A 26,649-nucleotide genomic window follows, 5' to 3' on the forward strand; every position below is an offset into this window, starting at 1 on the left:
ACGCCCAGTGTGTACGGTGTGTACCCAGTTATGTCTGCACAGTGTACAGTGTGCACAGCACAGCCTACACACACACACACGCACCGTGGGCCCCGCGCTCCCGGGGCAGAGCCGCCGCCCCTCTGCGCGCCCGGGAAGCCGCGGCCCTTCTGCACGGGCGTCATCTGTGCCGCCATCCCGGGATCAGGAGCCAACCAACGGGAGCCTCGGCCCAGCCACGGCGCTGGCGGGCGGCTGGGGAGCGCCCGGGGCCCGCTCCCGTTGTGGGGCACCGTGCCCAGCGCCCGCCCCACGCCCACTCACACCCCGGGGCCCGCCCGCGGCGCTCGGGAGAGTGGGTGGTTCCGCGGGCATGACGCGGGCGGCGGGCGGGCAGGAGGGAGGGAGTAAGAGAGGGAGGAGCGCGTGATGGCCGGTGCCGCCGCCGTCGCGCTGTCCCTCGCTGCGCTGCCGGCCACCGCCACCGCCGCCCCTCCGCCGCTGTCAGCTGCCGACCACCGCGCCGCCGCCATGGCCGAGGAGGAGGCTCCTAGCGAAGGGTGAGTGGAGCGGCCGCGGAATAACCCCTGTCCTCTCCGCGGGTGTCCAGGACGGCGGCAGGAAGCCTTTCGTGGCTCCAGGGCCGTGTCGTGCCGCCACGGGTGCTGCTCGCCCGTCTGCCCGCGGCGGCGACCGGCCCTTGTGCCGGGGGCTGCGTGGGCTCCCCCCTCCCCGAGCGCCCTCCGGGCCCCGCGCTCCGCTCCGGCCCTGCCGCGCTCCGGCATCGCCGCTCGGGCGCTCCCCGGAGTGTGGGCACGCTGCCTGCCATGTTTTCCTGCCGCGCAGCCCGCCTTCCTGCCATGGCTTCCCGCCTTCTGGCACGGGCAGGCTCCCGGCAGGGTTTGCCGCCGGCTCCCTGCAAGCCCCGTGTCCCCCAGCTGCTTCCCTTTCTGCAGTGGAGCTCCGCCGTGGCTGGCCGGCTGTTGTCATTGCACACCTTCCTGCAGGCGTGTCCTTTTCTGCCGCTTGGCTTTGGCCTATGTACGCGCTCCAGCTGTCATCCACCCTTGCCTTTGCGCCACAGAGGTCACACGGCTGTATGCAGTGCTGGCCCGTGCTCCTGTGTGCCTCTGCGGCTTTATGCGTGCATACAGATACCCCGTCTTCTCGTTCCATCCATTCTATATTTTCACTTTGATGTAGAGCAGACAGTACACTTGTCAGCCTCTCTGTGTCATCATTCTATACTTTATATAAGTGGGAGATGAGAGCACATGTATAAATTATAAGCACAGACCGCTGCTCTAACTTTTCCAGTACTGTGTGCTATCCCTGCTAACTTTTTCTTTTCTTTCACTGTGCCAAGGTATTCACATCTACTGAAATAACTCCTATGGCATAAGTTACCCTGACCCTATTCTTAACATGTGTCTCTAATACTTGTTTTTAACTACTTACACCCTTGATATATTACTTTATTATGGCTAATAATCATTCTTCTGCCTGAAATTACATAGTTCCTCACTATATCTTTTGTGTGTGTACATTCAAATGGTTGTATACCAGTTACTAATCAATGATCTGTTCAATTCGCATGTTCTTTACTCAAGTATGCCTTCTTAATGTATGCTTTATTTTTTGTTACACTTAAACTTCCATTGCAGACCAGTTTTTATACCCTTTAATTGCCCCCAAGTATGTTGTCTGCCCCTGTAGAATAATACAGTCATCGTATCTCTGAGTTTGTTTACCAAACGTACTTAATGTATCTGCTGGTCACTTACCTCACAGTTTGTTCCATCATATTTTATGGTTCTAATCCAAACAGTGCTCTATCAGAATATATCTAGCTCTACTTTAGTCATACATATGCTTTATTCCTTCTGTCAGATGTGTAAATATGCTTTATATGCATTGTTTACATTAATTTTTCCTCTTTCTCTATGCTTTAAATATTAGGTGGTATGTCCCATTACTGATTGCTTAGTCCTCAGAAACTAATTTCTTGCCTTTTCTTCTACATCTCCCTTCTTGCATAACTAAGTCTTGTGTTATTTTGAGAAATCAGGCTTAAAATTCTTCAGCTATTTGCATGAAAATCATGCCATGCATTCATGACTTCTTAATTAAATATATTGCCATTTTCATGTTGTCATGTTACATGTCTGTTTTGTTATCTTTCAAAACTACCCCCATCCTCAATCTTGTTCTTTTTTTAGTCCTTTTTCCAGCTTGGGATTTTGGTATTTCATTTTCATATTTTCCTGCTCCGTCAGCTCAATCTGACCAGATCTGGACTATCACTCTTTTCCAAATTCCCTGTTATGCCATTATCACCATATGTACACAGCATTCTCATTTCAAATGCAAACTCCAAAAGGTTCCCTTTCAAAGCGCTATGCAGTTTTGTCTACTCTGTAACTCTGCACTCTCCTCCCTTCCTCAAACTTAAAATAGCTTCCCAGAATCTTCACCTCCACACAACCTCTGCAACATTACCCACTTGAAACTACAAACCCTTCTTGGTTCTGTGTTCTTCCTGACCCCTTCACGGTCTTAAATACAAGTAGTTTGTAAAGCTTCTTGTTGCTGGTTTACAGGTTTTCTAAGTACAAGTCTTAAAATAGCTCTGGCTCAGCCTGTTTTGTTTGTGTGTTCATTCAGCGCATTAGCCTGAACTGCATTAGCTGTCTGGTTTGATCACACAGAGTGCTGAGTGCTGCTGAGACAGTGCCAAGCACCTTCAACTTGAGTTGCCTTTCAGGATTGCAGGATCGTAACACTCGGTTGATCTGGACATAGGGTTAGGCTGAATTTTCAAGAGGATTGCTGCAAGTTTCTCGTGTGGTTTACACAACTGGGTGGCTTTTAAGGGGTGTTGGTTTTCAGAACTTCTCAACGATTAGACATTGATGTGGTATTTTTCAGAGTAAGCCTCCCAATTCACTAAAGACTTCTAAAAACAAAATATCATCATCCTTTTCCATGGATTCAAAAAGTGCATTTGTGTTAAAATATTAGTGCTTTTATTGGTTAGTTTCTAGCAATAATTAAAATTAGCATTTGTTCATGTTTTGAAGTCAAGCAATGCTCAGTACCCAGGGGAGGTTTATAAACAAGAGAAATATGTTAAATGATTTTTCATTTAGAATGCTGTGGCAGTGATAGGAAGTTACAATATACTATCAAACCCCTAGATTAAATTACTAGTGACAGGTGCACACAAAGAATAAATGCAAAGTTCATCTGCTTTGAAAACAATAGTGTGACTCAACTTGTTAAGCAACACACTTGCTTTGTTGCAATTTGGTAACTGTGCAAAGCATGGTGAAAACAGAATAATAGTGGTTCAGTTACTTTCTGGAAGATCTCAGCTGAAAAATATTCATGAAAACTATTCATGGCCCTGTCCTAACTTTGAATTAGAAGATTAACTAAACAAATGTTTTAGCAGTCACAGTGCCAGTGATTGCTTGGTTAGCATGTCACCTGCTAGTGATTTCCAAACATGTTTACAGCCTTGGACCTCCTCTGTGTAGGTTTTAGATGGAGACTTCTGCTTGTGAGGCTGGCAGCCTGGTGAGAGCCTTTTGCCAGTATTGAATTCACTTATTCACGGTGGATGCAGCAAGACTGCTTATGGCTTGTAGTATAACTAGGAAGAACAGCTACTATATGTATGTATACATACAGCAAAAGGTCCCCAAACTGCAATACTGGTTTTTTTTTTCCCTCTGAGATAAGTGGAATGGTTTTCTTTAAAACAAAACTTTAAGGCATCTGCAGTTACAAGCCCACATCAAATTGTTTGTAAGTGGCCTTTAGTCTCACAAAATAGTGGCTTGGAGTAAAGGTAAAGACATACACTCTAACACCAGTGTTCACAGTTATTTTTGTGTTATCCTTCAAGCTTGTTAGTATTACAGAATTCAATTTTGAAGTGAGCTGTTTGATTAATAAAAGAGGAATAGTTTACTAGGCTTGATAGAGCTTGTGTCTTCTCCTTGGTAGGATGGTTCACAGTGTTACAGCATGAATGGACACTCTCAACTCAGAATTCTTGCCTGATTTTTTTGCTGGTTACATGATCTAGGTTTTAAAGCAAACTGAGTGGGTAGGCTGCTGAAAGCAGGGTCCTGCTTACTTTTCTTCTTTCTTGTAGTGCAGGTGACTGAACGCAGGTTTGGTAGCTACAATTTGCATTTTTAAAGAGTGAGATGTAAGTGCGGTGTGGAAACGATGTGGAAAAAGGTTAAAGGTAATTTCCTTCCTCTTTTTTGATTTTGTCTTTTTGGCTGACAGGGTTGTGTCAGTCACAGCTTCAATACTTAAAGCCTTTTGTGTTATATACATGAACTGATCAGAAGGTATTTGTATGAGCAGGTTTTCAGGCATTTATGGGATTATTTCTAATGTTTTCTGGTGCTTGTATGAATTTGGGGAGGGAAGGTCTGTGTTCATCAAGATCTCTCATTTCTCCTTACGCAGACTAAAGGGAGAGTGGGAAAGATGGCAAAATGTAACAGGGGCTATCTTCTCATTCTGGTAGCAGAAGAAAGATGCTCATAACCCCACTTTCCAAGTATCAAACAAAGACACTTCTTCAGAAGTTGCCGGGGTAGAAGTGAGGGGAGGGGAGGGTCTTAGCCCTAGTGGAAATGGGGCTAAGCTACGTGACAAGTGAAGCCATAACTCTAGAGGTTCAATCGGCTGTGGGGCTGCTATAGTGCTGGTGACTATTGGTCATTGGAGTACACAATTTTTAGCCAGTATTGTATGTATTTAGGTATATGAAAAGTTGTTTTAGAGCCTGCTGGGGGATGATAGGCCCAGTCAGAGACCTTCCTCTTTCAAAGGGACAGTGTTTGTGTGCTGGAGGTTCTCTGACTGTTTTGAACTTCTGTGGGAGACTCTGAACAACTCTCCCAGCTGACAAACTATTAAAAAGTCTCTTCTTTTATATAGTGGTTTATTAAGATTTCTTGCTGAGGAAATTTTGATGCTTGTGTTTCATAACTTCTGAGTATTTACTTGCAATTCTGACATTCTTTTGGGATAGTTTTTTTGTACATGGTTTGTATTGACAGTCAGGGAGAAGAGGGCATGAGAGGAAAGGTGAGTGTCTGCATTTATATTGGCTCAGAAAGATCCAGATGAGAAGCTGAGCAGCAGGAGAGAGGTCAGTGGAGAAGAGAGATCTGTGAGTCAGTAAAGCTGTGTAAGGGAATGAGGTCGATCTGGAATAAGGTTAAGAGGGTAGAAGGAGGATTTTAAGTGGCAGCAAGAACACATGGTGACATGGTGAGGAATGGCAGAGAAGGAAGGTGCTCTGAGTGTGTTGTACTAGAAATCTCAAGATGGTAGGAGACTATGGAAGGGGAAGACACAAGCATTAAAAAATGCATTCTCTAAAAGAAGATATAAGAGCGCCTGTTGCCATTGAGAAGTCTGCTCATATAGTGAAGTGAGGGAGAGAAGGGTGTGGCAAATGGCAAAATACAGAAATGGGGTGGGTTAGAGCTCTAACAGACCACTGTAGAATTTTTTTTTCTTGGTTATATTTAGTAATTTGGTGTCATACTGACACCAAAAGCTTCTTAATTACATCTTTACCTTTCCATAAGGGAACTTTTGATGTGATGACTTTTTAGACCCATTTAACTTCTTAACTATTTTAAGACTACTTGCACTTCCTTGACATCTAAAGCATTTGTGGTGTAAGCATGTAGAAAAAATAGTCTGTTGTCAAAAAGGTTGTGCACCTCTTAGGTTTTCCAGAAAATGGAATGGGGATAGGTAGTCCAAAATGTTGAATACCAGTTCTTGCATTTTGACATCTTTGTCACCTTAGGTGATTATGATAAAGGAACACAGAAGGATCATAGAAGCTGCTCTAATGAGTTGCAGTGAAACAACCCTCATTGTGTACTTTAATACTTGATTGATCAGTGCAAGTATTGATACTTGTGTACAAGTGGGGTTTGTGTATAGCATGTTTGGAGTTGAGGGAAGTGATCATATGCTTTAGGTAGTCTTATATCTGTGTTCTTATATGGGCCCTTATGGAAAAATGAAAATATTCACTTCCTAATGTTGTGATCTAAATTGTGCACGATAGACAATGGAATTTTACCAAAAGAGAAGGAGGGTAGACTGTGGGTGGGCAGTGGTGTGGGTTAGTGAGGGGTGCCTGTTGCATGTGTGCTTTGCTCTTGTCCAGTTTGATGGAATTTGGGAACAGGCTGAAATGTGGGCTGCTGGCATGGTAGGTATGAGAAGGCTGACAAGGATTAAGCAAGGTTGAAGTCATGCAATATCTGAAGGGCAGCAGGAGTACATCAGTTGATGTATGAATAAAATAAAAGCAGTACAAAGTTGAATAACATCTGAGGGGCACCAAGAGGAAATTTTCATTTCCTTAATTTTAGTTATGTTTTTCTTCACAAATTCTTACTGCAATATGCAGTGTGTTGTTTGTAAAAACACGTGAAATGTGTGGCATTGCCTTGTTGTATCGGACATGAGTTTACTGTGGAGGGGGCAGAGGTAGGACCTCTGTGGTACCTAACCCATGGTCTCTGTCACAAGTTTGAGGAGTTTTAGTGGAGCTGTGCAGCTTCCCTCTTGCTTCTCCTCTGCACCTTTATCTCTGAATTCTGTGTTATGCCATACTTGGTATGTAGTTGCTAATATGTTTTTTCTTTGTTTTTTTTTTAAAGCTTTTAAATAAGAACGTGAAACTGAGTTGGGTGTTTTCACAGCTTCTTTGTAAGAAGTATGAGCACTGCAGGTTGCAGGCTTGGGTAACACTCCATGGGTAAACTTCATTCTTGTGGAACATACTGAAAAAGCACTTGCCCTGAAATGGACACCTTTGGGTATAGCTAGAAAGTGGGTGGAAGAAATTATAAAAGCATAGAAAAAAGGATACATATGGTTTAAAAAAAAATGGCAGTGCTGACAGACTCAAGAAAGGGGGAGGGGGCTGCAATAGTGAAGTTGTACTGCAAGATGTACCTGTGTCTGAGGCCTGACATGGGAGGGAGCAGAATTCTAGGTCCTCTCCACTTCTTGAATGATCAGGTTGCTCAAATGACTTAAAATAGTCACAGTAAACTTGAATATCTCTAAAATAGCCAGAAAATCTCATAGGTTATGGATTCACATTCATGAGGTACATTTTCAAGTTAATTTCGCTAAGTGATAGTTAATTTTGATAAAAACAGTAATAAAACTTGCTTCTGAATTTTTATATTGATTCTGATGTTGAATGTTCTGAACACAGAGTTCAAGATGCAGTAAATACATGAGGAATGCATTGTTTTCACCTCTACCCTAATGTAGAGCAATATTCTGCAATAACCTATCATGGGTTTTGTGTTGGAATGGGGCTGATGTATGTTACACTTCCTAGAAATATTATGCAGAGGTTTTCAAAACATTCTGTTTTAACATTACTGAAGTATCCAAGAGTTTCACAACATCTAATTGCATGGAACATCTTGGCTCAAAACTCATCTAAACAGAACTTTATGGGCAGGGTTATAATGTCATCTGGGAAAAAAAAAATTGTTACCCTTTTTTAACCTGTTGACAGTGATTTCATCCATTTTTTTTGTCTCCTCATGAAAATGGTAAACAGACATTTCTTAAAGCAAAGAGTTTTTTTTGTTCCCATACTATATTCCTGATACTTGCTTCTGGGTCTTGCCTCTTTAGTATGCACTTCAAGGTCTTTCCTTGAGGATTTTAAGTCTGTTCATGCAATGAAAGTAAAATGTGGAATGTTTTTCTTCTCCGCATTTTAGTCTGCAATTGCCAGAAGTGTTTTGTCCTAGGAACCTCTCATTCAAATTGTTGTGGATGCTACATCTGACTTCTATTGTGATAGAAGTGCAGAAGCTTTGTCCCTGGATGTACAGCCTTCACAACAACAGTTACTGTGTATGCCTGAATGAGTCTGACTATATTCACTGTTCTCTGAAGACATAAGCATGAAAGAACATGCTGCACTTTAGGGACAGGAATGAAGGACTTCAAGGACTCCTAAAATTGCTTATGCTCTTAAGGTTCTCATGAAATCATATCCTGAGCCTTGCTGCAGAAACATCCCTGCCTAGTTAAATGTGGACTTGATGTCATGATTTTGTTTCTGTCTGTCAGTGGCAGCTCTGACTTTAAAGCTTGGTGTCCTCCACCTTGACTCACAGTCTTTCCACCTTGGTAGTTCATAGGTCTGCTGGTTAACTTTCTGGCTTTTCTGTAGCTGGGTTAAACCATAATTATCTGGTTTAAAATAATTTTTTGTGCCTTTTTCATGCCTGAATTTCACAGATCTGGCACAAAGAACAGCCACAAGATGGACCTTGGCTATAGTGATTACTAAAATATTTTTCTTTTCATATTAGGGGTTTTTGCCATGGTGGTGTTGCTGGTAACCCTTAATAAAGAAGGATCGATTCTTGCCATAATCAGTCATGTAAACAGCACCCAGTATTCTCATATTGCAGGCTATTAAATTAACTAAATGGGAAAGGAAAAGTTCATGGTAACTCAATTCTGTCATGGATAGAAATGAGCCTGTTACTTTTCTCTGACATTTTGACACAGAAAGTTCTGTTTGACTTTGTCATCCTTGACTGTTTCTTTTGCTTTTTATTGTTTCGGGTTATTACCCATAAACTTGAAATTTAGTAACCAAATATAGAATTTGCTCTGAAAACTTAGTGGTGTTGATGGTGGAAGAAACCATCCTATGTACTCTTAAGCTTTGTGTAGACTACTGCTGATGCTGAGGAAAATGCAGAAAGCATGCAGTAAAAAGGAGATAATGAAAATTATAAAAGGGTATCTGTAGTTACTTCACTTAAGCATTCATCCTGTGTTAACTGTAAAGTGTTTATAGAGCATTATAGTAAAACAGTTTTATTTTTCAGATTGACACTTTGCCATAAATTTGATATACTGACCTCTTTAGCAGTTATGAATAACAGATGCTTCTGTTCATTCTTCCTTTTTTGCCCATTCTTAGTATTACTGTAACAAGTGAAAGAGCTGAATGAGTTGTGAGAAGTAACATGGTGTTTTTATGGGATGAGGTTTTTTTAAGACCTTAGAAGAGTGAACTTCATGTTGGTTATATTTAGATTTCAACATATTGGTAATCTCAAATTCCTTTGCTAGCACAATACTGCAAAAATACTTTATGCATAAACAAGAGGGTAGAATCTGAGCTGTCTTTTCGATAGTTTACCTTTGCTTTTTTTCTGTTACAGTGTAAGAGTCTCTTAAATGGGAGCTAGCTCGAATTGCTGGGTGCTTATAGTTGCATTGTCAGCTGAAAGACCCTGAAAATCCTAATGCCATTCCTCTTGGTGCTGGGCAGATACAGCACCAAATCCTCTTCATTAATTTGTTTTTCTTTCCTTACTTCTAAATGGCTGAAATTAATTCTGAGAGTCAGGAGAGGAGGGGGTTAGGGTTTTTGAGAGATCAACTTCATTCTAAGAAGATTTAAGGGTAAATGGTAAAGCTTGAAGTAGTTTACCAATGAGTTCACTCAGTGTTTCAGCTTTTTGAGTTTTTGAGCTTGCTCCCTAGCTAAAATCTTGTTAGTTTGCAATATTGTCTGCAAAAATTCATTTACAAATATTAAATACATTTGTTTCCTGAGTGCAAGAAAACAGATGTGCAGCTCTGTTGCTGTGGCATTCAGTTACTTTCCCATAATCCTTCCTTTGCAAGTTATTGTGTATTTGTTGTATAACCTGAGCACTGGCTTCCTTACTGATGTAATTTTGAAGTTCAAATAATTTTGTGACAGGAAAATATGTTCTCCACACTCCTGTCACTGCTGCATGGTTTTTGGTCTGTTCTGGGAGTTTTGATTACCATACTAACATCAAAATTCTTAGTGAGAAGCTGATTTTATATTCAACACTTTAGAAAGGATTTTGCTTGTCCAGTCTTGGTGGGTGAGAAATTTTTGGCAGGTGATCATGTAGCAAATGGTATTGTATTAGTTTACTCTGGTTTGGTGTAGTTCTGTTACCTTTTTGTAATCTGTTTGCAAACCCCAGGTTTTTTGGTTTGCTGTTCTGCAGAGACTTTCCACAGGTCAGGACAGCTAGGTCTGCAATGCTGGTGTATGTGGGGAGATGCCTCCATTGAATGATTTCAAGCTTACTACATCTGTAAGTTGTGCATTCGTATAACTCCAATGTAGGTAAATCATATGCTCGAAAAGTGAGAGAATGAGCTCCATTTCTGTACATTTATATCTCCTAGATAGAGTTATAAGCAATTTCTGCTGAATATTATATGGTAGAGCTTCCATTTTTTAAATCCACACTACAAGCCAGATATCAAATAGACTGTTCAGCTGTTTCAGTACATACCTCATTATTGGAATATATGTTTTCAATTCTTCAGTATCTAAGTTTTCACAACCTTTTTTGAGTATGTCAAATTTGTAACTGGCTGCAGATCCATTAATTGTGTTGCATGGAGTCAATTCTCACCAAGCCGAATAGGGTTAATGGAGCTGACAGAAAGCTCCAAAACTGGTGGTACAAGCAATTTGCCACATTCTTCATTTGGTTTGATCTGAGTAGTGGAGGTGAATGGATGGGACAGGCTCACTGTACCTCTGCCTCTATTTGATTCTCAGTTCTTTTGAAAGTTACCCTCAGGCAATTCAAGTGGTGCTGACAGTAAGATCTTGATTCAAATTAACATTCAAGCAGCTAAGGACAAGCAGTATTATCCTGAGCTACACATAACACAATGTTAATTCACTCAGTAAGTGTCAAAATACAGAAATAATTATTTATTGTTACCCTTTCTTATGCTTGCAACCAGGGTCTCAGAGCACTTGCTCCAACCAGCCAATGTGTTAGATCCTGTGTGGTGGTTTGGCCCCTGCACGTGGTGGTTGCAGCTCCACTTTGTCAGATTATTGTGTGTGTATCCCTTTTGTTTGCATTATTTATTACTGTATTTAATCATCAATATAGGCGTCTGATAGTCCCCACTAATCATCTAGTCTCACACTAATGATCTTGACTTTCATTAAGGTCATTCAGTGGGTGTCTCTCCAGGGCTTTCCCTTACCTTCTGGTCTCCTTCCCTAGATGTGTTAAAAGAAGTGTCTGGAGGTCTGTCAGCAAAGAGGGTGACTTCTTCGAATGCTTGGCAGGCCCGCAGCCCCCTCACCCCACCTGCTAGCCTCTGATTTTTCCAGCCTCTGTTACTCCAGACGTTTTCAGACGGATGTGAAGAATGTAACTAACCCCAAATTGAAGATGCAAGGAATCACCCTCTGCAATGCTTTGCCCTGCTGCTGGTTATTGATTATTTCAGCATGCATGTGCACGCTGGTTTGTGTTACTACATGGCCACAAACATACACAGGTTAAATTCTGGTGTGTAACACCTGTAAGTGCATTTGGTAAAAAATTACAAAAATGCAGGCTGCCGGTAGATTTATTTCCCACTTTCTGAAATAGCAAACAGCTGAGGCCCGTGGACCTCCTAACTCCTCAAAATACAAGATTCTGCTCTTGACTTTTTACAAAAAGACAGGTGGGAACAGAGTGTAAGGGAAGTGGTGGGTGATGAGAGCAGTGTGGGGTCTGCCTCTTCTGGCAGTGGGTAGCTCACCTACAAAGTGGAACTACTGCTGGAATCTTTAGTTTTCTTTCATAACTCATCTCCATTGCTGGTGTGCACACTGTTTTGAAAGGTCTATTGCTTCATTTTTGACATTATGTAGCACTTACAGCTTTATATCACAGAAATAAAAGTGACAGACCATGTAAGCAATGGACGTTCCTGTGTGCATTTAGAAGACACATTTAGCACATATGTACAAAAGAAATGATACAACTATAGCCTTCCAAAGTTATCAGAAAAAATATTCAAATAGATTAAATAAATGTTTGTTCTTCAAGTGTGGAAAACATCTAGCAATGTGGTAAATCTTTTTTGGAATGAGGCAAACAAAGGATTAAGTCTTGACTATAGGTAACTAAATATTTTCTTCCTAAAATAGTATTTCTAGAAGATGCTCACTTTTTTTGCCTGAGAGCCTTCACTACTTAATCTTTTTAGTTCAGCAAGTACAACAGGACAGAATTGCAAACATAGTTTTAATTTTAAAGCTTCAGCTTGCTGACTGTATTCATCAAACTATACATGTATGCAATGCCTCTTCTGAATTAAAATCTAAGTATTTGTAAACAGTTCTTGTAAGTAACAAAAGAAGGAGTGGGCAACTTTACCATTCTGATACATTTTCCTAAATAATTTTCCTAAGTATCCAGGTGCCTCCCTAGGACTAGGAAATACAATTCTGGGACTGTTATCTGTAGATGTCACTTCTATTTCATTGTGGCCATATCCCTGCACTGTTTTCTTGTTGGCATGTTGCAGCTTTACATTTCTGTGAATAAATAAATAAGATCTTTAAAGTATTTTCTTTGCTGATTTAGTGGTTTTGCTGAGAAGAAACAGTACACAGAGTTTCAGCTTAGGGGAAATAGTGACTGGTTTTGTTTCTGACCCAAGAGTTAAGAATGAAAATGCCTAGTTGAGCATGTAACTAACAGAAAGCTTGACTCAGAAGAGTGGTGACCTAGTTGTAGTTTAATAATTTACCAGAGGAATTCATTGCACTGGACATAATTAGCATTATTGTTAAACTCGGATTTCACGGTTACTTGCAGGTGAAATTACTTTTGGCTTGTCCCAGCTTTAACTTCTTAAAGATAAATAAATATAATAAATAACATAAATATTTTTAAATAAATGCATAGTTTAATGTGGAAGCAGAATACTTGGATTCCCATTTTCCTATAAGGTGCTAAATTCCTTAATTTCTTGGATAGCATGAGCACATGGCATGGAAGGACGTACAACCACCTGTTCCCAGCTCCTCAGTTAAAATGATAAAAATTCCCATGGTTCCTCCTTATAATAATTCCAGTGATGTGGTGGGTCAGGAAGGTTATTTACAGAACAGCCAGATATCAGTGTAGAGGAGTAAATAATACTGAATAGCAGTGGGCCTGAGTGATTGGATGATTAATCTGTTCTGGTCAGATATGGTTTGGGGCTTTTTTTTCTTAAATGTCCTCTCACAGGTTTCTGTGAACCTGAAAAATGGTGCTTGCAGTTGCATTGTGCATTCCCAGAAAACTGTCTGTGTCATATCATAAACTTAAGGAGCTATGCAGCTGTAGTAGGTCAGTCCCTTAGAATGTGTGGAGAAGATGCTTTGAGTAAAGAACTTGTGGGGCCTGATCTTTGATTTATTACTGATGTGTTGTGCACACTGAAAAACTGGACGTTAGTAATCTAATAGTCTTTCAGCATTAGTTGTTGTATGACTAATACTCTCAGTGTTCAGTCCTGAAAATTGTGTAACTAACTGAAAAGCAGTTCAGTGTAGAAAAAGAGTGCTAGAGAGAGTTGATTTGGTGACTGACATCCTCTTCCCTGTGAGAAATGGTCCTGCAGTGGCAGCTTTGCACTGGTAGTCTAAGCCACTTCAATGCCAGATGAGAGATGGAAAAATAAGATTCTGTCTTAAAAACGAGGGGCAAATTAGCACCCAGGAAGAGCAGTACCAAATTGCAGCACTGGGCTAGGCAGTGCTGCCAGCTGAGTCATTCCCCTGCTCTCATGGTCAAGCTGGCAGTACCAAGATAGTAACTGACAGCTGGAAAAGCAGCTTCTTTTGAGGGAATTGCTGGGTTTTTTTCCTCTGGGACTTTGTTTCTAAGTTCATAATTAAAGTCCTAGGTTTTTTCCTTGGTAGGATAAACCTGCTTATTTTTCACTTTTTAAATTTAGAGTAATAATCAGTTCAGGTTAGGCTGGTGAGGGCAGAGCTTACTGCTTTTTTGGAAGTAATAGGTTCATGCAAGGTTATGCATGTGCAGGCAGACTTCCAAAGGAACTTGAGAGGAGACTGGAAACTCCAGTGATTGTTGCATATCTTGCCAAGCTTGTTGGGTTGATGCGAGGGTTCGTGTCTCCAGATCAGTATGCTGTGATAGGAGGACATAGTGGAAAAACTGCTCACCCTTTAAAGAATGCCCCTGTTTGTGATGCCACTTTTTATAAAGTCAGGAAAAAATGATTTCCCTCCCACTGCAAAAATAGTGTTCTTTACACGGTCTGCTTAATATGGGCTGTCTTATGAAGAGCAGCAAAAGAAAGGTCTTCAAAGAATCAGTGCCAAAAGTTACCATGCTGCTCAAGACATTTTTATTCTGTATTGCTGTTGTAGGTTCGGATGGTTATTCAGCTGGCTTCCTGCCTGGTGTCCCACATCACTGCTACACCTTAAAGAGGCTGAGGACAAAATGCTAAAATGTAAGTCTTTGGTTTTTGTAAGTTTCAAATATATAACTATATTTTTTTATAAATTAACATTAAATATAATAAGAGAAGTTTTTCAGTATGTTTTTTACACTGTGATGAAATAAACAGGTTTAAAATTACATTTTTATTTTTCACTTATGTAGATATTTGATTAGAAGCTATCTCCTTTGAAAGTAGCCCCTATTTAAAACAGTGGTTTCAATAGTTTGTACTTTATATTTTGTCAGATGTGTCTAGCAACCCAATTTTTCCCCTTTTTTCTCCAGGTATTGCAAGTATATACAATAAACGATACGTGTATATATCTAATGGAAATAAAATATGGACACTGACATTCTCTCCAGACCTTTCAAATAAAACTCCACTTGTTCTCCTGCATGGGTTTGGAGGAGGTGTTGGACTGTGGGCTCTCAACTTTGAAGACCTCTGTGAGAACAGGACCGTTCATGCTTTCGACCTCTTGGGATTTGGACGTAGCAGTAGACCACACTTTGACACTGATGCTCGGGAAGCAGAAAATCAGTTTGTGGAATCCATAGAAGAATGGAGAAAGGAGTTGGGGCTAGAAAAAATGATTTTGCTTGGACACAACTTAGGTGGATTCCTGGCTGCTGCTTACTCCTTAAAATATCCATCAAGGTATGTGAAAATAAAGGGATTCCTTTTCTGTATTTGACTATTGATTTTAAATAGATTTTATTTCATCAAGCTCTTTATAGATAATATTTATGTAGATGACTGTAATGCTTTAAAGAAATTATACAGAATTCTAAGACTAATGTATTAATTGTGTGGTTTGTTTCCAGGTGAAGGAAGTAGGTAGATATGGTAAACGTGATTTTCTGTATACTTTTCTGTACCTCTTCAGTTTAGTAACCCCTTGCCATGTTACATGGTGAAATAGCAGTGAATATATTTATGGGTGAATGTTTTTGTCTAAAAGATTGTTTTGTGAAGGGAAAATAGGCCTGTTTCTGCCAAACTTCCCACTCTTATGGATAACATTGAAACTTCTGAATATAATTCCTCTAGGTAATTTATGCCTATATGCCAGCAGTCAGCCTGGTGCCAGCAGAATGATGTAAAAATTATTTTAGTGACTCTTTGATTTAAATTGTCTGTATGCCATTTCATATTTCTTTGTAAGACAACCCATCTGCAGCAGTTCTCTAATTATATCATCAGCATTTTCTGCACCATGTTTTGTCCAACAGTTAATACATTGTTTTCCCCTTAAAGTAGTAATTTGTTTCTTTTATGTATCTGGTTATAAGTCCCTTTATAACTGACCTAGGATCTCACCAACCGAGGCAATTCTGTATCAAAAAATGGCAGTGCTTTTTGTTGGGATACATTTAGTGGTCTCCTATGAAAAACTGAATATTAACTCTCCACATCATATAGTAAATTCTTTATTTAGTAAATTTTACTAAACATATCTTATTCTTTTCTATTCGTGTCAAGTTTTACTGTTTCTTTTTTTTTTCACTTGGATATATTTGAAGTAATTTCATGCATTGTTTTTCCCTAAAACACTTTGCCTTTTTCTTTCTAAATGGACAACAATTAGCACAAGTGGCTGGAAATGTGTGAAAGTAGATGTGTTTCTAAATCCAGAACTGCAATAAAGATACAAACCTATTATCCTTTTAAACCAACTTCTAGCTAACTGTAGTTAGCTTTTTGTAAGGATCACTTCTAATTTCTTTACCTCTTTTTCCAAAGTATCTATAAATGGCACTGTCCTAACCCTTTGGGATGAGATATTGGTTTTGCCCACTGTTGACTTACATCAAAAGTGGTGCTTTATTTTTATGCCTCACTATGCTTAAGTTGGGGTTAATTAATATGGCAATGATTCAGTTTGTGTCTCACATTACTAATGTTTCTCTGAAATTAAACTAAGACCACCAAAATAACAAATTGACTGTTAGGGTCTTAGAGGAGCATTGAATCAAGTGATAAATATAGCACAGCTTTCAGCCAGGTTATCTAAAAATGCATTAGAGGCTTAAGGGATTCTGGATACATATTGTTAGGAAAGTAGATCTGTTTCTCCAAGCATAGATGATCCGTTAATTTGCTACACTGTACCAGAGTCCATGGAAAATCCGAGGCTACTAATCCAAGAAGATTCCCATTTAGCTTATTGCCAACTTGAAGTGGGCCGTGATTTTCAAATAGCGCAATTTGCGGACATTTACTTTGGAAGTGATTCTCATGGTCAACTTCCCATTATCCTGGATTATGTTTTAGGCTTGTTTACCAAAAGGAGAAATGCCAAACAGGAATGAAAGTATTAAGAGAGGAAACATGAAACAAAGGATACTTTATTAATTTGTTTGCCATATTATACTTAATGCCATAGTTTGTGCAGAGTGTGTGGCTGTCCTGAATGGCTCCTCATGGCTTGTTCTGCTGTGCCTCTGATCTCTCCTGCTTGGTTTGTACAGTTAGATTCTACCCTGTCCTCTCTTACTGTTGCTGTTAGCTGCAGGGTGCCAGTATGCTCATATCTGAGCCAACAATCAAGAAATGTCTTTGTGATGTTAATCCTTTCCAACCCTTCATTCCAAGCACAGTTTTTTGGTTTCCCAACTGATCATAACCTAGAAATAACTTTTGAGATCACTTCTAGCATCATTTTAGGCACTATGAACTCTTCTGTGTTAATATATGATCTCACGGATTTAATAGGGAAGGAAGTAATGAAGGAAAAAGTAAAGTTAAAAAGGTAAAAAGTTAAAGATAAAAATATAAACACCATAGATGGATTTAGGTTAGATAAGACTTTTAGGATCTAGTCCAAATGTTCACCCAGCACTTCCAAGTGCACCACTAAACCCATGTTCTTAAGCACTGCATTCACACATCTAAATACCTTCAAAGATGGGTACTCAATCATTTCCTTGGGCATAGCATCATAAAATGGTATAGGTGGGAAGGGACCCTAAGGGATTATCTGGTTCCAACCCCCCTGCCATGGGCAGGGACACATCCCACTAGACCAGATAGAACAAGACAGCCCATTCCAATTTCTTCCTTTCAGTGAAGAAATTTTTCCTAATATTCAATCTAAACCTCCTTGAGGCCATTTTCTCATGTCCTATTGCTTGCTACTTGGGACAAGAGACCAACCCCCATGTTGCTACAACCTCCTGGCAGGTAGTTGTAGAGAACGATAATGAGGAAGCTGAAAAGGAAAATCATCTTAAAATGGAAAACTACAGTTAAGCATCACTTTTTCCCAGAAATTGCCACAATCTAGGACTTGTAAGAGTAGGTGTTATTATGGAATTAAATAGAAAAGGGACAATTAAAGGGAAAGGGACAATTCTAATCTACCAGGATGAATTAGAATTTTGCTTGAGGGGGACCCACAGCACGAAATGATCAATAGTTGCATGTGCTGGAGACTCCTAGAATGCTCTCTGTACTGATATTCCTTTGAGTAATAATTTTACAAATTGCCTCTCTGATGTTTTCTTTCATGACCCAAAATCAATAAATTTGGAAGACCACTGCTAGTTTTACTCTGCCTTTTTCAGTTCAAATTTTACATTGATGATTTTTCAGTTAAATTGTGTCTCTTCTTTGAACAGAGATCTTAGACTTCTAGAAACTTCACTTTAATGATACAGATGCAATTATCCTCGTTTCTGTCAAATTAAACTGCTCCTGCAAATAACATTGACTGAGCATTTAGATTAGGCTATTTTTAAAAACAGAAACAAGACTATCTCTCAAATGTTTGCGATGGTGGGTATCTGTAATATACTGAGTTTCTCTTTGTGACACATTCTTCCATGTTTCTGGTTCATACATATGATTAGGTGCAATTCACTCTCTAATTAGTAATTGAAATCAAAACGGTTGATGAGTCAGAAACTAGGTAATAAGCCTCTGTGATAGAAGTGACTAAAGTAGGCTGTATGTATATATCTGTAAAACAGATAGCACGTTTTCATCATGCTCAGTTAAAGAAAAGCTACTGTACTTTAAACCGCTGAACCTTTTTTGCCAACAGGGTCAAGCATCTTATCTTAGTGGAGCCATGGGGTTTTCCAGAGAGGCCTGACAATGCTGAACATGAAAGACCAATTCCAATCTGGATCAAAGCACTAGGAGCTATATTGAGTCCATTTAATCCATTAGCTGGGCTAAGAATAGCAGGACCCTTTGGTGAGTTTTAGCTACTCTTAAATACCATTTCTGTTTTGGTTAAACATAAACATGAAGCAGACAACGCATTATGATAAGCTTTTTTGCAAGGCTGTATCATCCATGGAAGAAAGAGTTGGAGGAGAAAGTGGGAGAGGTTGAAGAAAGTTTGAACTCTTTAGGAAAGAAGGCAAACTCTTGCTATTAGAAGCACTAGTGTGATAGTCTGCAGCAAGCTACACTGTACATATGTACATATGATCTGTACAGGCTTCAGTTATAGTGAGGTGGATTATGCAGGTGTCTGTTGGGGAGCCCTGACAAAGAGGCATGAATGTGAAAGGTTTTTTTCTGGTTGCCTCTGGTCACAGTCCATTTAGCTTCCCTTCTAATTCCAGTTTGATGAGCAAATGGGATTTCCAAATTCCCTTAACATTAGAAGCCAGTCTGTCATAAATGCAAGAATCTTTGGCCTGAGTTTAGAGAAGTTGAAACTGGGTTCTTTCGATTAGCCATTTTCTTACTATAGGATCTTGGAGGCCTCATTGGTGTCCTGCATTATGGTGGCAGTTCATATTTCCATTTCTTCAACAGCACTAATGGAATGGTAGATAAACTCTATATGCTAATACTAGGGCTAGGTAGGGCTGACCAAAAATACTGGGATTTTAGTTCATGTGGGGAATGGGGAGAAGAGTGTAATGAAATCTAAAAGTCATTATAGCTATTCCTTCTAGAGAAGAAAGAGGTTATCTATCTGTTACTCTCTGTGCTACTGAATTATCTTCTGGAGAGGCTTGGAAAAATATATCCTTCAGATCCCTCACAAATATAATTAACTAACCTCTTCTTCATTTTCGGTATTCAGTCTGAAGATAAACTCGTGAGATTTCTAGGCATTGTTTACATTTAAACCACATCTGTTTCCTAAATCTACTTCTATAGAATATATATTTCAATATGCTACATATGCTGATTTGTTTCTTTTCAATAGTTTGACAAGTGTAGTTTTTCAGACAAGCAACGTGTTTTGTACAAACAGATTTTTTTAAAAGTAAAATGCTAATTTGGTTAACAAAACAACCTGGAAAATATTGAGTGACATGCACTGATTTAATGTGTTCTATCCAATAACAAGAGCATGCATAAATCAATCCACATGGGAAAATTCAAAGCTGAAACTGTCTTCCTTAGCAATAAGTGAAGTGCTGCAGAAGCAGACTCTGTCGTGGCAAGGTGTCCCCACACCTCGCCTTGCTTATAGGATGCTGTGGAGGGCAATGCCTTTAAAAATTTTTTCATCTGTTCCTCACTGCACTGGTAAAAAAGTTTTTCCATCACCAACTTAAGTTCTTGACAGGTGAAACCTAGTTCTTGGAGAAGGGTAGGTCTAAACACTGTGCTGCAAGTAGACATCAGACCTAGCCTGATGAAGGCACTGAACTGAACCCTGTTTGAACTGAACTGTTTGAACTTTACTCTAAAGCCAGTTGTTCTTATTCAAAGGTATGAGTTCAAATGTGAGCCAAGTTCATTGGGATATCATAGTAGTACCACATGGATATTTAATCAGACCCACAGGCGAATACTTAAAACTGGAATCCAGAGATATTTTTTTCTTTGAGTGGTTTCCAGGTAGTTGATTTGCATGTTTTCCTTCACTTAACTGGAGCAGTCATCCAGGAGTTTCACGGTTTGGTGCTTAGGTTGGATTTCTGAATTCCATTCCTAGAGCTGGATGCCTGAAAATTCCTCACGACAACAGAAATGTCAGTGTGACCACACCCTTTTTGTGGAAATCTGTGTCTTCAGTGTTAGAATTTCTTACAGTATTTTCATAGACACTGTGGAAAACATCAGCCAAACAATTCAGAATTTCTTCAATAAATACTACAACAGTGGTTTACAGTCTGATTTCATTCCAAAATTTGTTCCAAGGTGCCTTGAATCCTTGTTTCATTCTCTCCTGTAAATTCCCAGGGGAAAAATGTTTTGGAATTGGACCCACAGTAAAAGCACTTATCAAAACAGAAAGGGAATTCTAAAATTTGGTAACACTTCTTGCCACGACCTCTCTGCTGATAGCAGGGCAAGGCACAGAATTAGTCTCTTTTTCCCAAGTACTCTTATTCCAAGCCAGCTGAGCTCACTTGTGTTAAAAAAACCCAAACACACAGGAAAAGAAGTCCAGCAATTGTACTCTATGTAGAGAAAACAGAGGAAAGCCAATTGCCAGATTTTTACAAGATCTTCATTGCTTTGGGAATTAAATCACTGTTTCATAAGGGAATTATTTTCTCTTGCACTGTATTAGTTTTCTAAATCTGTTTAAAGCATGTGTAAGGGCATGTTGCAATAATCTTCAGGTTACGAAAACATAGATCACTGTGACAAGGTCTACATAAATAATACCAGGCCTTTGCCCAGGACTGGGTGGGAAGAAGTGACATCATCATAATTGCATAGATCATCAACAGTATGAAGTTCCTACAGTCTGGAAAAGAGGAAACATAACTATGAGTAGTCACACTTAGCTCAATGTCCACATGGAGACCAGTGATGAGTATCGTTCCTCACAGATCACTGTTGGGATTGGCTGTTAGCATCTTTGTCAGTAACACGGGCAGGAGGATCGAATGTGTCTGCAGCAAGTCTGCTGATGGCACCAAGCTGTGTGGACAACAAGCTGCAGGGGAGGGATGCCAGCCACAGGCTTGAGAGGTGGGCCCATGCCAACCTCATGAAGTTCAACAAGGCTGTGTGCAAGGTTCTGAACCTGGGTCAGGGCAATCCTGACAACTTCTGAACAGAGATTAGATTGAGAGCAGCCCTGAAGAGAAGGACCTGGGGTGTTGATTGATGAGAAGCCCAAAATGACCCAGCAATGTGTACTTGCAACCCAGAAAGCCAGCTACATCCTGGGCTGCATCAAAAGCAGTGTGGCCAGTAGATTGAGGGAAGTGATTCTCCTCCTCTACTCTGTTCTCATAAGACCCTATGTGGAATACTGCATCCAGCTCTGGGGCCCCAATATAAGAATGCTGGAGGCATTCCCCTTGGAGATAGTCAAGAGGAGGGATATGAAGATGATCAGTGAGCTGGAGCACCTCTCCTAGGAAGACAAGCTGAAAGAGTTAGAATTCAGAAGAGAAGGCTTTGGGGACACTGTGTAGGAGCCTTCCAGTACCTACAGGGGGCCTACAAGAGAGCTGGAGAGCAACTTTTTACAGGGGTCTGTAGTGATGGGACAGGGGTAATGACTTCAAGTGGAAAAGTTTAGATCAGATATTAGGGATGACTAATAGTCTTAAACTAAGATTAGCCTTGTGGCGAGGCTCTTGTCCCAAAGATCCATCTGGTCAATGTATAAGAGGCTTCTTCCTTAGAGAAATTATTCAGAAAAGACTCTTAAATTTAGAAGGTCTGAACTGGCCCCTGAAAAGACTCACTTGTCTTCTGGCTTGTCAGGAGAGCATAAGGACAATGGTTTTCAGCATTAAATCTCTTCATTTATACCAGTAATTGTGCCTTATGTTAAGATTTCTACACCTGTTTTTCATCATGGACTTCTTTCAGTCACACACTAGTTAGATGAACTAGCTTCAGAAGCAGACTGTTCTGTAAGAGGAGAAGACAGACTTAAGCAAGAAAACACCCCAGCTTTTTCAACAGTGCCTTCTGGTCCTGGAAAATGTAGTGCATTTAACCTACCCAGTGCTGCCAGAACAAGGAGAACGTATTGGTATCATGTGAGACTAAACTGGTGACAAAAAGACACTGCTTAGCCCTTTGGCTGGTCCCCATTGTAGGTTTCTTGTCTTGCTGTAGTGACCCTACTCAAACATTCCCTATGTGTATTTGGTGAGGGGGGCAGCATACAATTCTTTACAGTATTTATATTTAATTTCTGTTAAGTGTAATTCCATTATGTTTCCCTAAGACATGCAAATGGTAAAACCAAATACAGGTTTAGAAGCCACAAGTTTCAAGGGGATGTGTTCTCAGGGCTCTAATGAAAAGCATTAGGCAATCTGATAAAGTAATTTATACACATTCCCATTCTAATAGTGTTTCCTGTTTTAACAGGATTAAGCCTTGTTCAACGTTTAAGACCAGATTTCAAAAGAAAATATTCATCAATGTTTGATGATAACACTGTGGCTGAATATATCTATCACTGCAATGTACAGTCACCCAGGTGAGTATGAATTTCCCAGTGTATGGTTTGAAGTCTGTTGTTCGTTTACTGAGTTCCTGCTACTCCCTCCAATGGCCATGGCAGCAGTGTGCATGCTATTTTTTTTTAATGGTGGCATTTATTAGATTCAAGAAAAAGGTACCATTGCACTTTTTCTGAATTCCAGATACTGATAAATATAAAAAGTATCCTAATTCTATATTTTTTCTCAATTTGTGTTAATTCTGTGAGAGTTCGGGCATTTCATTTAATTAAATAATTGTTGGAGAATTTTAATGTGTGAAGAATTTCTTTAAAAATAAGGCATTTCATTCTTTTAAGTGCTACACTCAGTCATGCAAAAACATGGGCTCTTCCTGTTGCAAATTATATGTAAACTTTGGAACTTACTTTTCTTAATTGTGAAATATCCCAACGTCGTGTACTGTATTCTACCAAAAGGCATGGATACTCTATTTTAGATAAAAAGCAGGTCCAATGGCAATTGAAATTGTTTTTACCCTTTTGAACGCCTTGAAGTGGTGAAACAGCTTTCAAGAACATGACGATTCCTTATGGATGGGCAAAAAGGCCAATGCTGCAACGGATTTCACAAATGGATCGAGACATTCCTATCACAGTGGTCTATGGAGCACGTTCATGTATAGATGGCAATTCTGGCAGCACTATCCAGTCTCTGAGACCAAATTCCTATGTGAAGACAATAGTAAGTTTGACTTCTAAAGCAGTTGTTTGTTTTTTGTGTGGATTTAAGTCATATCTACATGGCCAGGTTGGATGGGGCCCTGAGCAACCTGGTCTGTGCGGAGGTGTCCCTGCCCAAGCAGGGGGGGGTGGAACTAGATGAGCTTTAAGGTTCTTTCCAACCCAAACTATTCTATGACTCTGTTTTTTCTATGACTCTGTTTTTTCATACCAGCTGTGGAAATGGTATCACTTTTGATCTAGTGCCTGGGGTAATAAGTTCTGTTTTCTGTAACAGAGAGAAAGAAAACAAATGTTACATCAGAGGAAACCTGGACAAAAGTGTTGAGTCCCCAGGCTAAGAACAAAACTTACTGTAGCACTAGAAGCCAAACTAGATCTGTGAGCAAGGTGGTGCTTTGTTTTGTTCTACAGCCTGCTAATAGAAGTAGGTATTGTGGTCACTGTGTTTCAAACCACACCAGTGCTGCTGTTTCCATGTATATATATAAGACAGTAGGGAGGCTCGCACAAACTCTCTTCATCTGTCTATGTAATGCATTTGTTCCTCTGATAAGAGAGTGGTTTGTACCTGGTGCTTAGGATCTTGTGAGCATCTTTCTTTAACTCATTAAAAAAATACTTAGTGTTGTCTTACTACCGAAGACATTTTTGTTTCGAGGTATGATATTGTCATTTAAAAAGCGTGTACTTAGACCTTGATATGGATGTGCACACTACATATTTCGTCGTTGATTTCTATAAAAGCAAACTAATTTAAAAGTATTCCTCACACATTTTCACATCAGTTAACTGTGATAATTGAATATGCATACATGTTAAAATGCTGTGAGGTGATAAAATGTTTGAACACACCAGCCGTGATGTTGCTGATGTCTGGAACTATCTGGACAGAAGTGTACAATATGTAATGTTGATCGTATACTATAATAAGTCACCCACATGAAATTTTATAACTTGATACAGCTGAATTTAGAGCTGGAACTCAGAGAAAAGACATTGTTATCCAGCTGTTTCAAGAGCGTATCAACTGTATCTGTATCAGCTGTGATAAAGAGCACAGATACATTTAATAAATGTTGACATCCAGACTGAAATTGTCACTTAACTGCTTAACCAGAGAGAGAGGGAGTTGTAACAGAAAGTCGCTGTTAAAAATTGTATAATATATTGCTGGGATAAGCTTATACCATGCAAGGAGATTTTTTCCACTCTGGTCAGGGACTTTTAGAAGGGACTGTGGAAAATGGTATTGTATTCCAGGTTAAAATTTTGCCAAGCCACATACAGGTTCTAAAAGGTAAATTGGAGTGTTAAAATTGCAGGCATGCTCAAAAACCCATAGGAGGGCAAGGGCTCTAATGAGACCAAGATTGGGACTGGCAGTGCCATGCATGGTAAAATGCACAGAGATTCTGTGGTTTTGTTACATGCATTTATTCCTAAGTAATTTTTACTTTGAATCTCTGGGAGTTTTTAACACAGTAACAGCTATACTTGTAGGAGATTTGGTTAGAGACTTAAGAGAGGGTGTTTTAAGGAGGGGAGGGGAAAATAGGTTTTTTTTAAAGATTAGTTTTGGATTGACTGTAAAATAGAAAACAGGTCAAATACCTTTGCTGTATACAGTAGTGACAGTTTACTTTGTAGCATTTTTACAGAGAATAACAAATTCTAGAAATAGCCTATTTGAGTGGAGAGTGAAGGGAATCAAGATGCATCAGAAATTTGATATGCAAGGCGTATATATCTGCTAAATTTGATGTGCAGTGGCTTGTTCACACTTCTGTGGTGGGGTTTTTTTTCAACAAGGTGAGCAGTTGCATAAGCAGTAGTTTTGCTTTCTTTTCCTGTGTAGGAAAGTTTCTTTACAAGGAAAGAATATTTTGGTACTTCTTATGTTTAGAGTGTTTTTTAGGTTGTATTATGCCAACTCTTAGGTAATGTGTAAAAGCCAGGTTCTTCACCTGTCCCAGTATTTATTTGTTTATTACATTTTTGTGATATTGACATGCTTCTTCACCTTTATCCTCCAGGCTATCCTCGGTGCAGGTCATTACGTGTACGCTGATCAGCCTGAAGACTTCAACAAGAAAGTGAAAGACATCTGTGACTCTGTGGACTGAATGTCCTCTGCTCTTTAGAAAGTCATACCGTAGATAGCATTTAATGGCAATACTCTAGGAAATCACTAAAGAATGCAGAGCTAATGGAACAGGCTCTGTTTGCACACTGTTTCTTTTAAGAAGCCATTTGCACACTTAAACCACTGAGTGCCTATTTTTGGGGGGAATGAAGAGGTTTGAAGCTAACTTTGTACAGCTTTTTTTTTTTTTTTTTAATTGTCCTGTCAGGTACAAAATTACATGTAACTTTTGAAACTGGAATTTTCTTCAAAATTTAATTGAACTTTGCACATTTTGAACTCTCTAAAAATGCTGAATTCTCCAACATGGAGAACTGTATCAATAGATATTCAATGTACAAAATGCAATTTGGTTTCTTTATGAACGTTTGTACTTTTTAGCTGATGTTTCATAGCCAGAATATGAAACTGCATATGTATTTTATTTTTGGAACCCAGAACTTCATATACAATATTCTAAGAGGGTTTGTTTTTTAATTCGACTGGTAACAGCTTATGAAACTGATTTTGGGAAAGGGATGGGGCCAAAATAATGAGCAATGTCTGTCATTGAAATATGTTTGTTAGTTTATAAGAAATTGAGGCTCGATATTGGGAAATCCATCTTCTGTTGGATTTTATTTCCATTTATTTCAAAGCATCCTTTTCCATCTGTGCAACTTTTACAGAAGACTTAGTTTGTAAGAGTCGATGATGTCACCAGCACTCATGCTTCCATAAATATTTTGATGTACAGATTTCTGTGATTTAAAATACAGAAGAAGGCTTGTTAGTTACTCCACCTATTTATAACACTTTACTGCAAGATTTGTTACTAGTCTAAACCTAACATTTGTGAGTAAACTGATAAGATTTTGATTAGGCCTAGGAGATATCCACCTGGATAGTGAGCCTATTTCCCATTTTCTTTCAGTTGAAAGCCTAGTCCATATTTTAGTGAATTCGAGCTGAAGGAGAGGCAGAGGCAGAATATTGATGTTCTCTAATTGGGAACTACAACAGCTTAATGTATTTTATTTAACATTCAGCCTCCTTATAGGAAGGATTATTATTGGAATGAACAATACCACTG

At 39.5% G+C, this 26,649-nt stretch overlaps 1 protein-coding gene across 1 annotated transcript; it reads left to right on the forward strand.

Annotated features, from left to right (window-relative positions):
- Positions 1-378: 378 nt before the first annotated feature.
- Positions 379-25,719, forward strand: ABHD5 (abhydrolase domain containing 5, lysophosphatidic acid acyltransferase). Its single transcript, XM_068205818.1, has 7 exons — positions 379-539; positions 14,273-14,358; positions 14,634-15,006; positions 18,395-18,549; positions 22,615-22,726; positions 23,246-23,432; positions 25,468-25,719. The coding sequence occupies exons 1-7, from the start codon at positions 409-411 to the stop codon at positions 25,555-25,557; spliced, it is 1,134 nt and encodes a 377-aa protein (XP_068061919.1). The 5' UTR covers positions 379-408; the 3' UTR covers positions 25,558-25,719.
- The last annotated feature ends 930 nt before the right edge of the window (positions 25,720-26,649 follow it).

This window comes from Anomalospiza imberbis, chromosome 1 (genome assembly GCF_031753505.1).
Source record: "Anomalospiza imberbis isolate Cuckoo-Finch-1a 21T00152 chromosome 1, ASM3175350v1, whole genome shotgun sequence".
Lineage (NCBI taxonomy): Eukaryota > Metazoa > Chordata > Aves > Passeriformes > Viduidae > Anomalospiza > Anomalospiza imberbis.

What these genes read in the sequence shown, in the direction of transcription:
- ABHD5 (XM_068205818.1), top strand. Translation starts at nt 409, where the DNA reads ATGGCCGGTGCCGCCGCCGTCGCGCTGTCCCTCGCTGCGCTGCCGGCC. An exon ending in TGAGGACAAAATGCTAAAAT is followed by an intron (nt 14,359 to 14,633) that starts GTAAGTCTTTGG and finishes TTTTTTCTCCAG; the next exon opens with GTATTGCAAGTATATACAAT. An exon ending in ATTCCTATGTGAAGACAATA is followed by an intron (nt 23,433 to 25,467) that starts GTAAGTTTGACT and finishes TTTATCCTCCAG; the next exon opens with GCTATCCTCGGTGCAGGTCA.